The sequence below is a fragment of the Liolophura sinensis genome, chromosome 7, assembly GCF_032854445.1.
Source record: "Liolophura sinensis isolate JHLJ2023 chromosome 7, CUHK_Ljap_v2, whole genome shotgun sequence".
In the NCBI taxonomy this organism is placed as follows: Eukaryota; Metazoa; Mollusca; class Polyplacophora; order Chitonida; family Chitonidae; genus Liolophura; species Liolophura sinensis.
In genome coordinates this window covers 3,718,372-3,733,922 of record NC_088301.1, presented here as the reverse complement: position 1 = coordinate 3,733,922, position 15,551 = coordinate 3,718,372, and the positions used below count along the sequence as shown (strand labels likewise).

Sequence of the window (15,551 nt, the reverse complement as noted above, 5' to 3'; positions counted from 1 at the left end):
AAAGTCATGTGTCAAGGTCTACTGCCAAAAACCATGAATGCAGGTCTAATTCTAAATGATAATGTCTGGTTATAGGCCAAACCTGTGGTGAATCCTTGTGAAACCCCAAACCATGAGAAGACCAACACAAGACAAGGGAGATAAGCAGACTAAACCAAAGAACAGGTGTGTAAAGTAAGACATTTTGGGATTGTTGTAATTGAATGCGCAGTGGATTGAGATTAACATTAAATATTTGTGTTTCACCTTGTATAAATCATCGTCTCAGAATTCCAGTGCAGAATTTGGGAATGCAGTCAATTATAGTGTGTATAAAAGGAACTTTAATTTGAAGGACATGTCATTATGATGGTGACTTTGTGTTTTGACGGTGGCACATGTACGTATACTTCTTGAGTCTGAGTTTTAGCACTGGTCTTACATCTGTCAACTTCACTGGCTAAATGTCAGGTCTGATGTAGTTCGCGTGATGTATTATAAATCTGGGACATGACCTACTTTGTCATGGTACACCTGTACAAAGAGTTCAACAAACATGCAGTTCAAATTAAAGCTGAATGCTTTAGTTGCTAAATTCTAACCTATGTTGTTGTTGTTTTAGTGAGAAATGCAGAGAGGGAGCACTTAGAGGTGGATCCTACAGCCGGAAAGTGTGTAGACATCGGGGGTATTGTGAGGGAGAAACCAGAGAGGGTAGGGGCACCCTTGGGGGTTGGAAAGCCATGGAAGTCACAGATACAAGAGAGAGCTAACAGTGAAGGCTTTGTGGATGACCCAGATGTTCCTCCATTACATTGATATGGAGAATGAGAACATTGAGATGTTCCTCCATTACAGTAGTATGGAGAATGAGAACATTGAGATGTTTCCTCCATTACAGTGGTCTGGAGAATGAGAACATCGAGATGTTCCTCCATTACAGTGGTCTGGAGGGATCAGAAACATTCAGATATTCCTATATTACAGTGGTCTGGAGAATGAGAACATTGAGATGTTCCTCCATTACAGTGGTCTGGAGAATGAGAACATTCAGATATTCCTCCATTACTGTGATATGGACCGTGAGAACATTCAGACTACTAAATGTATCTGGAGGATAAAACACCCCTCCAGTTTCCCCAATCTCTCAGTTTGCCAATCGATTGATTGAAAAGAGACTTCATGAGAATTTCATGGAAAGTACAGTGGTTTTGCTACTTGTGTACGCTGAGAGTTGGGGCTGGAGGCAGTTACTCACTAGGGGAATATTTCCAACAAAACACTGGAGATGATCTAGACAAGTTTCTCAACCCTTCATCTTCCCTAGGCTGGCACACACATATATGACAATCATAGAGAATGATGTTAGAATGGGTAGAACATTCTACTCATACAGCAGAATGTGTTAAGTGCTTTCCATACAGCTGTAGAATTGAGTGGAAATGCTGGGTGCTGTGTGTCATCATTCCTATACATCCATACATTCCACTTCTAGTCTTCACAAATTTATCACTTCGGATCTTTGGTCATTTTCATCTTGAAGTTTACGTAAATGCATATGTAAATACATAAAATATAATTATCAGTGGAGGAAGCCTTTGTAATTTTTTTTATATACAATGTTAATTTATAATTGATCTATTTATGCATTCCAGCCAACCGTCTACAGCCATTCCATGTGTATATTGTAAGGTGCCTGAGTCAGTCACCTACTGATCACCATGCTGCGTGATGATCGGCACCATGCTGCGTGGTGATCGGCACCATGCTGCGTGATGATCGGCATTATGCTGCGTGATGATCGGCACCATGCTGCGTGGTGATCGGCACCATGCTGCGTGGTGATCGGCACAATGCTGCGTGATGATCGGCATTATGCTGCATAATGATAGGCATCATGCTGGGTGATGATCGGCACTAGGCTGCGTGATGATCGGCACCATGCTGCGTGATGATCGACATTGTGCTGCGTCATGATCAGCACCATGCTGCGTGATGATCGGCACCAGGCTGCGTGATGATTGGCATTAGGCTGCGTGATGATCGGCATTAGGCTGCATGATGATTGGCACCAGGCTGCGTGATGATTGGCACCAGGCTGCGTGATGATCGGCATTAGGCTGCGTGATGATTGGCACCAGGCTGCGTGATGATCGGCACCAGGCTGCGTGATGATTGGCATTAGGCTGCGTGATGATCGGCATTAGGCTGCATGATGATTGGCACCAGGCTGCGTGATGATTGGCACCAGGCTGCGTGATGATCGGCATTAGGCTGCGTGATGATTGGCACCAGGCTGCGTGATGATTGGCACCAGGCTGCGTGATGATTGGCACCAGGCTGCGTGATGATCGGCATTAGGCTGCGTGATGATTGGCACCAGGCTGCGTGATGATCGGCACCAGGCTGTGTGATGATCGGCACCATGCTGCGTGATGATCGGCACCATGCTGAGTGATGATCGGCACCAGACTGCGTGGTGATCGGCACCATGCTGCGTGGTGATCGGCACCATGCTGCGTGATGATTGGCACCAGGCTGAGTGATGATCGGCACCAGGCTGCGTGGTGATCGGCACCAGGCTGCATGATGATCGGCACCAGGCTGCGTGGTGACCGGCACTATGCTGCGTGATCGGCACCATGCTGCGTGCTGATTGGCACCATGCTGTGTGGTGATTGGCACCATGCTGTGTGGTGACTGGCACCATGCTGCGTTATGATTGGCATCATGCTGCGTGGTGATCGGCACCAGGCTGCATGATGATCGGCACCATGCTGAGTGATGATCGGCTTTATGCTGCGTGATGATCGGCATTATGCTGCGTGATGATTGGCACCAGGCTGCGTGATGATCGGCACCAGGCTGCGTGGTGATCAGCACCAGGCTGCGTGGTGACGGGCACTATACTGCGTGATCGGCACCATGCTGCGTGATAGGCACCATGCTGCGTGATGATCGGCACCATGCTGCATGATGATTGGCACCATGCTGAGTGATGATCGGCTTTATGCTGCATTATGATAGGCATCATGTTGCGTGATGATCGGCACCATGCTGATTTTAGGCTACAGACCATAATTTATCTATTTATGCATCCCTGTCGTATGTCTTTAGCCATTTCATGTATATGTTGACCATTTTTAAGCTTGGTACATTTGCATTAAGTTGTCATTAATTTACATATGTATGCATGTGTATCGGTCCTTCCATGTGTGAGCAAATACATGTGTTGTTCTGTTCGAATAATGTCTTTGTTTGCAATGTACCCTTCTTGAAATGTTCCTGCCAGAGTGTGGCTGAAGTGCTGGGAGTATTGCGTTAAACCTCACTCATTCATTCAGGCATTTATCCTGTAAAATATGTACAGTATGTAGAAGCTGATTTGTCCCAAGAGCCTCTCACCAATGCGGTTACAGTGAGTTCAAGTCCAGCTCATGTTGGTCTGCTGTCAACCTGCAGATGTCATTTTCTGCTGTGCTGAGCTTGGTTTCCTCCTGCCATAATGCTGGCCGCCATTGTATAAGTGAAAAAATCTTGAGTGTAGTGTAAAACTCATATCAAATAAATGAATAAATCAAAATTTGTTAGTGACCTTTTCCCATGAGTTCACTGAGACTAAGGCAAAAAGGTGCATGTAGTTAATAGCTTCTCTGACGAGATAAACTCAAAAAAAAAAAAAACAACACTCAAGCACAAACTGAACTGGAATTTGTCAAAATATAGTTTATTGATAGAAGTGAATAAATCCATGGTTAAATACCTTGAATCGATTGTTTGGGCATCACAGACATCATTGTTATCAATGTTTACGAGTTTAGAAATCATTCTGTCACAACAAATTGTTCTCTGACCTCTTTCCCCTCTTATATAGAATCGCACCCCGATTTTCTGTATTAAGGAGTATTGGAGTTGTATTAAATATTAATATTCTATCAAAAAAAAAATCCGCAAAACTTTCAAAGCAGTTGGAACATTCAAACCATTACATGAAATACAAACTGTCTGTTCTTAAAATTCTTAAAAGTGAACACAGTCATGTTACTAAGAAAAGAAGACAAAGAAATGTGATGTCAACAAAATTGTCAGTGATATTTGATAGCTGAACGGTAAATCAACCCCTGGAACATTTCAAAAATAATTCAGATTTGAGATAGAAATGTAGCTAATGCACACATGTCGGCCTACTTCATGTATGTGGGTATGGTGGAAAAACCTTTGTGCCAGTTTATTTTGGTGTGGAGCATTTTCATTCTAAATGTCTTGTCTGAAGTGCTGGTAAAGCAGCACATGGACAGCTTTACAAATGACTCCAAAACTAGGCCTATGTGCTCTGGCACTGCTGCAGATGTAAACAAAGCAGACCAACGTTCTTTTGAGATGTGAGTAGTGAACAAGCGTGTTCGTTTCTCTGTCTGGCATGGGTTATTGTTACTGTGTGGATACCTATCTTCTGTTAACATCGGAAAATGTGTCATGTGAAGAAATAGGATATCCGTCAGGAGATGGGCTGATGCAACAGGTAACTATGCTATACAAACTCATTTGAAGGTTATGATACAACTGATGCCATTCACAGGTCAGTTGTGACGTCATACGCTATTACTAATGTAGGTTAAACGAGTCTATTGTATGGTGTATGAGACGTGCTGACAAAAAGGAAATTTTCAGAGACAAAGATGCACGTCTGGGAAGGCAACAGTTGAAAAATAAGGAGGGTTTAAGCCTCCATTACGTTGCTTGTAAACTCTTTCATAAATGTGTCACGCCGCGATGCCTTCAGTCTTGGAAAAAAGTGCATGCTTGGAGAGGGAATGTGGGAGTGAAACGTTAGGAGATTGTTTGGCAGTGTGGCATCGGTGAATTTCACATGTAGGCCTAGATATATATATCACTTCAAAAATATAATATTCATAAACACTCATTTTAAAAGTATCTAGTAATATGTCAGGAGCATTGTACAATTTATACATTATGAATAATCTCTCTCAGAAATCGTTACGTTAACAGTTTGTAGTATGTCGGCTCGTTGTATCGATGACAGTAGCATGCGTGAACCTAGCATCAACCATTAACGTTGGCAACGAAACTATGCATCTCGTAAAAGGCGTCTGATACAGTATTATATGCGACTTATTATATTAAACCTTCTACACAAAGCAAGAAGTTGCCTTCATTTGCTGAGGCATAAAATCTTTGTCGCATTGCACACATGGTTGTGCTATTAAACATTGTTTGTATAGCAGTATGTACATGTGTCAGTCAGTAACATCCGGTAAAGTATGCCCAGTTCGAATGTGTCTTGCCAAGCTACTGCTGTTTGACTGGCTTCACCTTCGTATATGGGAAAATTCTTTCTCAGGAAAACGTATGTACAAAATCTTTCTCCAGTGTTTTTGTTCTCCTTGGTCTAAAATTAATGATGGCAGTCTGATTCGCGGCACGTGCATGTACAAGAACGCCATTGGGTCAGCGTCCGATTTGGCATATAGGCTCCAAATGCATGTAACGCATCTACCAAACTCGACGTCTTCCGTACCCTGACAACCTGGAGTACTTTAAAAGTCACCCGTCTTCCAGAAAACATTTCTTTATCTCTTCTAGATGTGGGTTATATTTTAGTGTTTTCTATCCCTTGGCGTATCAGTGATCTTATATAAGCCAGTATGTCTTCTCCACACTTTTATTTGGAGAACATCGTTCTTATTGTTTCTTTCTGGTGAAAACGAGGCACCTGTGACGGGCACAAAGAACTCCATCTGTCTTATAAGTTGATTTGGCACACTGTCAATGGATCCAACCCAAGCTATGCATTCCTCCGAGAGCGAAATGCGCATTAACGTTTCTTGCCATCGTTCTGTGTACCGCATCCTGGAATGTACACGAGTATATACACAAGATAAGTAATCCTCCATGGACAAAGGGCTGTAGATATATGTACATAGGCTTTCACAGTTTCAAAGCGTTATTAAATACAAGCAGTGAGAATCCAACAAAAGAAAGTATAATGGCGTAAATAAAACAAAGTTACTACGCACCTGTACAACATTTAAATACGAAGTTATCGGTCGATTTCTTCTTCATCGCTTGATAAAGGATCGAATTTGGACTGGTTGAGTGTTCTGTCCTGACCGCCTCCACTGCTGTTGAGAGTTCGAATATAAGACACTTCTCTTTCCAGCACTTGGAGTCCGTCGCGGAGTCCAACGTACCTGCGGACCACATCATCCTGGGTGTTCACAATACTGTCCATTTCTGCCAGTCCACGAGGGGAGACCTGGACGAGGGTGTCGCGGGAGGCGCGGCTCCAGTCCCGTGGGTGACGGGATCAGCTTCCCGGGTACCCTCCTCGCTCACCGGAGATTTCAGATGCATGGCAATAGTCCTGCGGAGATCCGTTAAATATGAAACAAAACCACAGCAGTTGTCCTTGATTCACAAAGTCTTTGTCTGAGATACGTCAGCCCCTGACCGAAACGTCTCACTGAATTAAGCTCTGGCCAAGAAGGAAGTTTACAGCAATTATGCTAAGTCTGTAGCATAAAATTAACACCCAGAATGTATGTTTCTGTTTCTTTCTTCCAATCTTTTCTCAAGACTTTGATTTTCTTTCAGTGATCACTTTCTCACACTGAGCAATGACTGGACGTGTTTCTAATTTCTTCTTAGTTCTCTCGAATCAAGTAATCTGGCAAAGGCGTTTGTGTTTGACTGGGTCTGTGTTTATATACCAAGGTTGCTCAGGCCACGTGCGGAGAAACTTAGCACTGAACACAGGGAGAGGCGAACTGCGCAGCTGGGCTCGGGTGATTCAGTAGACTATGGTGTATCCCCACCATACGTCAGCGTCTTATAAATAACCACTGTCCCTTACAGATAAAACGTTGGAGAAAATCGCGGCATAACCTTGTCTATATTTCACTAATGGCGAACCAGTTCAGCTTGGCGTTATGTATATGTGTTCTTATCAGGAAAACTTTCCATTGCGAATTGTTCTAATTTACGGACATCGAAGTAACCTCGAGATGATGTAGACATATTGCGACCTCATTTCCGCACCCCCTAGCAACACGAAAACTGGGTTAGATTGTTTATTTTAGCAGTCCGTCACAACAAGTACGGCTTGGTTATAAAACCTTTGGCCCACATTTTTCCCCGAGCTTGTGGAATTTTACTTGCTGTCTTACTATATCTAGGACGTTCATTGGAAAGGTGGTTGGACTCGCCATTTCCCTTGCAGAATAGCCCATCGAAGATGTGTTCTGTCCCCTGAGTGTTTACACGTCACGGCACCGTACTCACCCACCGAAGACGAGAGCTGCATTCTGCGTTGCAGGCTTGGCCACTTAACAACATATCATTTGTTTACATCTATCAGCTGACTTGCTTCCAAAAATATCTTGCATGCCCTAATTGTGAGAAACTTGGTAAACTAGTAATGTGTAACTGGGCCCACCAGCAGGATGGGCGGCTACTTTTTTGTTGTGTTTTTTTTCTAATAGCTCTTCTGCGGGCAACGAGAATGTAACTGAAAGTGGAAGAAACCTAGAAGTGAAATAAGCGTCGATAGAAAGATAACAAAAAGTGTGAACAAAAATATTTTAAAATAACATAGTGAAATGTTTGAAATGTTGGAATTTCAATGTCGTGTTTCACGCATAAACACACTCCAGTGTCAACCAATGCTTTGCCATTCGGATCTATACTTTTGTTGTAAAAATTACGCATCAACTGTTTGTACTTGTACTGGCTCTTGGTTCCGCTGGATTTTGTATAGTTGCCCTTAATCCACCCCTCATTAAGTATTATGTTCACTTTGAGTTCATAGTCGTTACTACAGTATAGCCAATTCATACAATTTGGGGTTTTACGTCGTACTTGATTTTTCAGTTGAATGGGAAGAGTTAGTATATATATAGCTCCAGTTGATGTCTTGGTAGACCTACAGGAACGATGCGAATGCATGTACTAACTGCTTATTACAGTTGACCTGGAGTAAGATTCAAGTTAAATCGCTGTCACAGAACAGTAGATACCAGATAGCGCGTGAACTCGCATAATTGGCCTGTATATTAACCCGTTGTGCTGTGACCTACACTGTTACCCCTATCAAAGGCGTGGTAATGAGTTGTGTGAAAGCGAATCCCATTTCCATCTGCGCCTTAACTAACATTCCTTACTCCTGTATGTAAGGAGTATGAGTGGAGGTTGCGTGCATTCACTATTGTCTCTCACTAGTGGTGCCATGGTTTCAAATCTCGTCTAGTCCAGTAAAGGATAGGCCTAGGAGAAAACGCACTCTAAAACGAAGAATATGTTTTAAAGAAACTTAATTTCTGGACGGGGAGGTGGGCATCCGTGGCCGAGTGGTTTGGGTGCCTGAGCGGCACATTGACCCAGTAGCCTCTCGTGAATTCTTGAGTACCGCGCAAACCACTGATCAAATAAAATAAATTAAAGAAATAATTTTCGGACTAAGATGCGTTACCTGTGCCCTTTAATATTTTCAACTCGCCTGTTTGTAGACCGCACCGTCACCCCGACACCGAGCCCGCATGTTCTAACAATTATATTCCAGTAGTTTTTGTAGACATAGAGGTAATCATCATTTACTTCCTATAGCACGGCCCTAGTCGGGACGGCGAGGGCTGGATCCGAACACGTAATTCCTTTGGGGGAGTCCCTTATCATGCATTTAAAAGACTACATTGACCGTTTTGAATGAATGAATGATTATGGCTTAACGCCACATCGGCAATATTTCTGCCATATCGTGGCGATGACCGTTTTGAAGACAGTACCTTAGCCGGGGAAACCCCTTCCGTTGTACGGCGTTCAGCAGAATGTCTTGAAAATAAATTTATAAGACTGTCACATCCGGTCACGACACTGAACACAATGATTTATGGAAGCTGAAACATACGTCAATATGTGCCAGTCAGCGCGTCTGCCTGTGTTCATAGTTAACGCCGAGACTTGGATATACAGTACCTATCGGTATTTAGGATCAGAATATAAACATGTATTTGTTCTGACAATGTCAGTAGCAAGTCCGTGCGCGTCTTATATCCCTGTTCACTGTCTTAGCGCCATGTCCACAGCCTTAGCGCCATGGCAGTCTTAGCGCGCCATGTCCATAGTCTTAGTGCCATGTTCATAGTCTTAGCCCCATGTTCATAGTCTTAGCGCCATGTCCATAGCCTTAGCGCCATGGCAGTCTTAGCGCCATGTCCATAGCCTTAGCGCCATGGCAGTCTTAGCGCCATGTCCATAGCCTTAGCGCCATGGCAGTCTTAGCGCCATGTCCATAGCCTAAGCGCCATGGTAGTCTTAGCGCCATGTCCATAGCCTTAGCGCCATGGCAGTCTTAGCGCCATGGCCATAGCCTTAATGTCATGTCATTCTTAGCGCCTTGTCCCTAGACTTAGTGCCATGTTCATAGTCTTAGCTCCATCTCGATAGTCTTAGCGCTATGTCCATAGCCTTTGGACCACGTTCATAGCCTACTGTCTTAGCACCATGTGTATAGTCTTAGCACCTTGCTCATAGCCTACTGTCTTAGCGCCGTTTCCATAGTCTTGGCGCCGTGTCCATAGTCTAAGCACCAAGTCCATAGTCTTAGCGCCATGCCCACAGTCTTAACGGCATGTCCATAGACTTTGCGCCATGTCCATAGTCTAGGGTCTTAGTTCCATGTCCATAATCTTAAATCCATATCGGGGCCTCCTTGGCCTTCGTGGTTAGCGTGCCAGCGCGGCACAATGACCCAGGAGTCTCTCACCAATGCTTTCGGTGTGAGTTCAATTCCGGGCGTAGGTGGGAAGGTATGCCAAGAAATATTTTTGAGTAAGGTGTAAAACACCAATCAAATTTAAATAAATCAATAAATCAGTCAATCAGTGTCAACTATCTCAACTTGTACTAGCTTAGCGCCATGTCCACAGTCTTAAATCCATGTTCATGGCTTCAGCCCCCTTAGGCCCATGTACATCATCTTAGCTCCATGTCCGTTGTCTAAGCTCCATGTCTAATGTCATAGTTCCATGTCCATTGTCTTAGCTCCATGTTTATTATCTTAGCTCCATATCTATTGTTCTACGTCCATGTCTCTTGTCATAGTTCAATGTCCATTGTCTTAGCTCCATATCTATTATTCTACGTCCATGTCTCTTGTCTTAGTTCAATGTCCATTGTCTTAGCTCCATGTCTATTGTTCTACGTCCATGTCTCTTGTCATAGTTCAATGTCCATTGTCTTATCTCCATATCTATTGTTCTACGTCCATGTCTCTTGTCATAGTTCAATGTCCATTGTCTTAGCTCCATGTCTATTGTTCTACGTCCATGTCTCTTGTCATAGTTCAATGTTCATTGTCTTAGCTCCATGTCTGTTGTCTTAGTTTCATGTCCATTGTCTTAGCTCCATGTCTATTGTCATAGTTCCTTGTCCATTATTTTACGTCCAAGTCTGTTTGCTTAGTTCCATGTTCATTGTCTTAGATCAATGCCAATGCCCACATCGAATTTTCATAGAAAGATTGTACCTGTATAAAATAAGACCGTTCAGTGGCATTTCGTTAGAGCCTGCTAAGGTTAATACTTGTGAAGGTATGTTTGCTCATGTAATAGCTTTGTGTATCTTCGCAGGAACATTGTATAGCTTTCTTCCATTTAAACATTTATTTAATTTAAAGTCGATTTTTTTGTCTGAGAATTTTAAAAACTTAAAAAGGCAATAGACAGGGCCATGGTACAGTACAATAGGCTTCATCTATGGGTCTTACATGTAGATGTTTTTTCTGGCAGCAAACCGTTTGTCCCACAGGGCCAGGGTACAGTACAATAGGCTTCATCCATGGGTCTTACATGTAGATGTTTTTTCCGGAAGCAAAATGTTTATCCCACAGGGCCATGGTACAGTACAATAGGCTTCATCCATGGGTCTTACATGTAGATGTTTTTTCCGGAAGCAAACTGTTTATCCCACAGGGCCATGGTACAGTACAATAGGCTTCATCCATGGGTCTTACGTGTAGATGGGTTTTTTTTTCCGGCAGCAAACTGTTTGTCCTACAGGGCCAGGGTACAGTACAATAGGCTTCATCTATGGGTCTTACATGTACATGTTTTTTCCAGCAGCAAACTGTTTGTCCCGCAGGGCCATGGTACAGTACAATAGGCTTCATCCATGGGTCTTACATGTAGATGTTTTTTTCCGGCCGCAAAACTGTTTGTCCCACGGGGCCAGGGTACGGTACAATAGGCTTCATCTATGGGTCTTACATGTAGACGTTTTTTTTTCGGCAGCAAACCGTTTGTCCTACAGGGACATGGTACAGTACAATAGGCTTCATCCATGGGTCTTACATGTAGATGTTTTTTCCGGAAGCAAACTGTTTGTCTCACAGGGCCATGGTACAGTACAATAGGCTTCATCCATGGGTCTTACATGTAGATGGGTTTTTTTCCGAAAGCAAACTGTTTGTCCCACGGGGCCAGGGTACAGTAACAATAGGCTTCATCTATGGGTCTTACATGTAGATGTTTTTTTTCCGACCGCAAACTATTTGTCCCACAGGGGACATGGTACAGTACAATAGGCTTCATCTATGGGTCTTACATGTAGATGTTTTTTTCCGGCAGCAAACCGTTTGTCCACAGTGCCATGGTACAGTACAATAGGCTTCATCCATGGGTCTTACATGTAGATGTTTTATTTCCGGCAGCAAACTATTTGTCCCACAAATGTTATTTATTTATTTGATTGGTATTTTACGACTCTTTTGGTTTGTGAAGGAGAGGATGTTAATGGAGACTTGTGAGCTGCGGTCGCGTGTCAATATAACCAGACATAATTCATCGATACGGACTCCTGGACTCATTACCTACTGTGGTCGCTAGATCTTGTGCTTTTTAATGTGTCCTGAAGTAGACTGTGTTGGTGCCCTATTATACGACAAGTGATAGGGTGGGTTTGTGTTTTGTTGTGAGACTGCATACAGGTTATTTTGATAACGAAAGTAGGCCGCGCATTTTCCTGGGAATTCCGCAGGAAACTTTTCAGACTGAACTACCCGAGTATCTGTAGAAAATTTGCTTTCTGATGTATACAGCAGTTAGGCGATAGTATTGAACAGCGTATATATGTAGGCTATACCTTTTTGGAGCAGACCTCTACAGTTATTCATACACTGGATGTTTTATTACTCAGCATACAGTGTGACCAGGAGACCGCCCTATGTGTTCACGTTGGGGCGTGGTGAGGAAGTTTATACATAACCTTCCATTTTGAACACCAGGCTTACAGATATATTTGTTTAAGTTAAGAATCCGCATTTTTTATTACGGTACATAGACATGGATATGGAATGGATCAGGCGACATGACGTTGTAATGGTATGTGCGACGGGGTTACGTGTACATAATCAACTCATTTCCTCCAGGGCCTAATCTGACAAGCGTCGTGTAAATGAAATGAAGTTTATTACGGCCTAAACAAATGTCCCTGTATTAGATGTGAAATATGGTATACTGATTAGAGTTGAGCTTGACGGTACATGTATTCTGTTACCCTTGGATTTATGGTGGTTTGTACAGCCTCGAGCTGGATGGCTGGATGGCATACTGGAGTACAGGGCTCTGTAGTGGTTTACACAGCCTTGAGCTGGATGGTATACTGAAGTACTGGGCCCTGTGGTGGTTTACACAGCCTTGAGCTGGATGGTGGGTATACTGGAGTTACTGGGATCTGTAGTGGTTTATAGAACCTTGAACTGGATGGTTATACTGAAGTACTGGGCTCTGTAGTGGTTTACACAACCTTGAGCTAGACTATCCAGTAAGATGATGGTTGTCATGACACCAACCAATGGCATGATTATTATCATACAAACGAAGTATTTTTTGTAATCAATCGTATAAATAAAGAGGTTAAATTGTTGTAACTTCAACAATGGTTGATTACTATATATACCTGTCATTAAATTCTAGAGAAAGCTCACAATGGCGATCTCCTTGGTTTATCCGGTGTTGGTTGTGTTTTTACAGGAACCGCTGGTAAGCTAGGAAGCATCGGATACCTTGAGCAGAGACCGTGTGACCGCGTATCCATAGGAAACATCACGTGAACGAGAAAAGATGGAGTTGGACGATCAAAAAGATATTATAGAGTATGTTGAGAAAAATGGGGTGTCCAACCTGCCGTCGTATCTTCTACAAAGAGTGGACGCATGGAAGGAATGCCACTTAATGTGGGCATCTTTGGGAGGTCACAGGTGGGCAAGTCTACTTTTGTCAACATGGTGAGGAACGTGAGTCCCGACGATGAAGGCAGTGCTACAGTCGGGGGTTTGGGCACAATCACAGAACCTATTGCTTACCCACATCCATTTAATTCTAAAGTCATTTTCTGGGATTTTCCTGCTCATGGATCTCTTCACTTTTCCAAGGAAAAACTGTATGAAGGTCATAAACACTGAGGATTTCGACTTTTTCTTCGTCTTGTTTGATCGACGCTTTAGCTCACATGATGGATGGTTGACAGAGATTTTGTCCAAGATGAAGAAGCCGCTCTTCTTTGTCCGTACCAAATTTGACAAAGCCGTTGAAGAACAGTGCGGTACACACACCGAAGAGGAAGTTCATAGTAACATTTTGAAAGATGCCCGAAGAAGCCTTAAAGCGTTAAACCTCCACCAGTGCCCTATTTACGTGATATCAAACTTGGAACCCGAGCGCTTCGAGTTTCCCCATCTGATGGATGAAGTCCTACTGGCTTTGCCGTCTCACAAAGTAAAAGCCATGGTGTTCACGCTTGGGAATTTTTGCAGCAGCTTCATTGCGCAGAAGAAGAAATTTCTGAAATCCAGGATTTGGAAACCAGCTTCGATGTCTGCAGCCGGAGGAGCCATTCCTATTCAAGGCAGTGACATTGTTGTGGACACCGCAGTGCTTGTCATGGAGATAGATTTTTATATAAAGCAGTTCGGTTTGGACAATGAGTCATTAAGGCAGCTGGCGGAGAGCACCGGCAGTTCAGTCAAATATTACCAAGACGCCATTATCAAGGCCAAGGAAGTTTGTTTGACCAGGGATTATGTGGCGACCGGTGTGAAAGCTTACATCAGAGAAAGGGCTTCGGGGCGAGAGTACCCCAAAGAATTTGATCGGTTTCTGCCTGTCGTTGACACGATGATCCAGGCGGGCAGCTCATTTGGAGCGGCGTACTACATTTTAGACAAAATCATCGACGACCTATCTGCCGATGCAGCGCGTTCTTGACCGTGGTCGCGCGGAGACAGGCAGAAAACGCAATCCATACCCAGTAGGAAAGCTCTCAAAAACTAGTTTTGCCGACGGAATTAAGGCGAAATCAAGTTAACCTCTTCCGTATTTAAACGATCCGACAGCGCTTGTCTCCTCAATTCGTCCCGCCGGCAGCTCAGGAAAGCTTTTCCTGTTATTTACATTGTACAGCTGAGAGACTGAAATATTGAAGGAGAAAAATGACTGGTTCGTTCTGATAGTCCTTTCCCTATCTAGACGTTCTTCGTTGAAGAAATTACGAAAGCATGGCATTTACTTGGATCTTACATCCATTTGTGTTGAACGTGGGCCCTTAGGAGGACTGTACGAAGCCACTGTAACCCCAAGAACAAGGTTGAGACTATTTTATACATGTTAGTCCACATCCTAAATTGCACATCAAAAAAAAGGAAGCTTATGTTTCACGCATGCCATAATGGTCATATTGGTTTGCCTGTGCGACTTCGCCTCTGTCTGAAAGTACGCTCTAGATAAAGCCACTCTAGACACATACATTGGTCTTGAGAGGCTAATTTATATCACGTAAAATACCAGCCGAGTGTAACTTTTCTCATATGAAATCGTCCGAATGGTAGTATTTATAGTATATTCCATTGTTATATTGATGAACGTTTTGAAGAGAAAAGATGTGTGAGTTACCTTTCTGAGGGCGGTGGTTTTCTCGTGTCTAGTTTCCTCCACCGGTAAACCTGACCGCCCCCCTCCCCTTCATACGAGTCAAATGTGATTAGTGTGGCGTTAAACACCAGTTTAATGATAAAATATTTAATGTGTATGTGATATATGCTTGAAATATGTGCGACATATGTGTGATATATTATTTTATGGGTATATAGTATATCTCCAATTTCGCATTCTTTTTACAGAGAGATCTTTTGTATTATTTAATATGCTGTGAGATGGCAACAAAGAGGTCACTGTATAGCAACTGTTGGTGTAATAAAAATGCTGAATGTAATGCCTAATGTAATGATGTTTATACACAAAAGCGTTGTAATGGCAACCCCTGTACATAATAATGTTATAATGTTACGCTACAACCTGTGTAATGACACCATAACTTATGTGATATTGATCCTGATCTTGCATGGATGTCCTGGTGGTGTTTAATCCTGGTGTGGTGTGGATGTCCTGGCGGTATTTGATCCTGGTTTGGTGTGGATGTCCTGGCGGTGTTTAATCCTGGTGTGGTGTGGATGTCCTGGCGGTGTTTAATCGTGGTGTGGTGTGGATGTCCTGGCGGTATCT

General features: G+C 43.2%; 1 protein-coding gene and 1 long non-coding RNA gene across 2 annotated transcripts; one reads left to right on the top strand and one right to left on the bottom strand.

Moving 5' to 3' along the window:
* Positions 1-3,685: 3,685 nt before the first annotated feature.
* LOC135470401 (uncharacterized) lies at positions 3,686-6,884 on the bottom strand. Its single transcript, XR_010444390.1, has 2 exons — positions 6,018-6,884; positions 3,686-5,850 (listed from the first exon to the last, which is right to left on the bottom strand). It is a non-coding gene; the product is annotated as an uncharacterized LOC135470401 (long non-coding RNA).
* A 5,153-nt stretch (positions 6,885-12,037) lies between these two features.
* Positions 12,038-15,459, top strand: LOC135471456 (interferon-inducible GTPase 5-like). Its single transcript, XM_064750704.1, has 2 exons — positions 12,038-12,237; positions 13,026-15,459. Exon 2 carries the CDS (start codon positions 13,302-13,304, stop codon positions 14,256-14,258), a length of 957 nt encoding a protein of 318 aa, XP_064606774.1. The 5' UTR covers positions 12,038-12,237; positions 13,026-13,301; the 3' UTR covers positions 14,259-15,459.
* Positions 15,460-15,551: the final 92 nt, after the last annotated feature.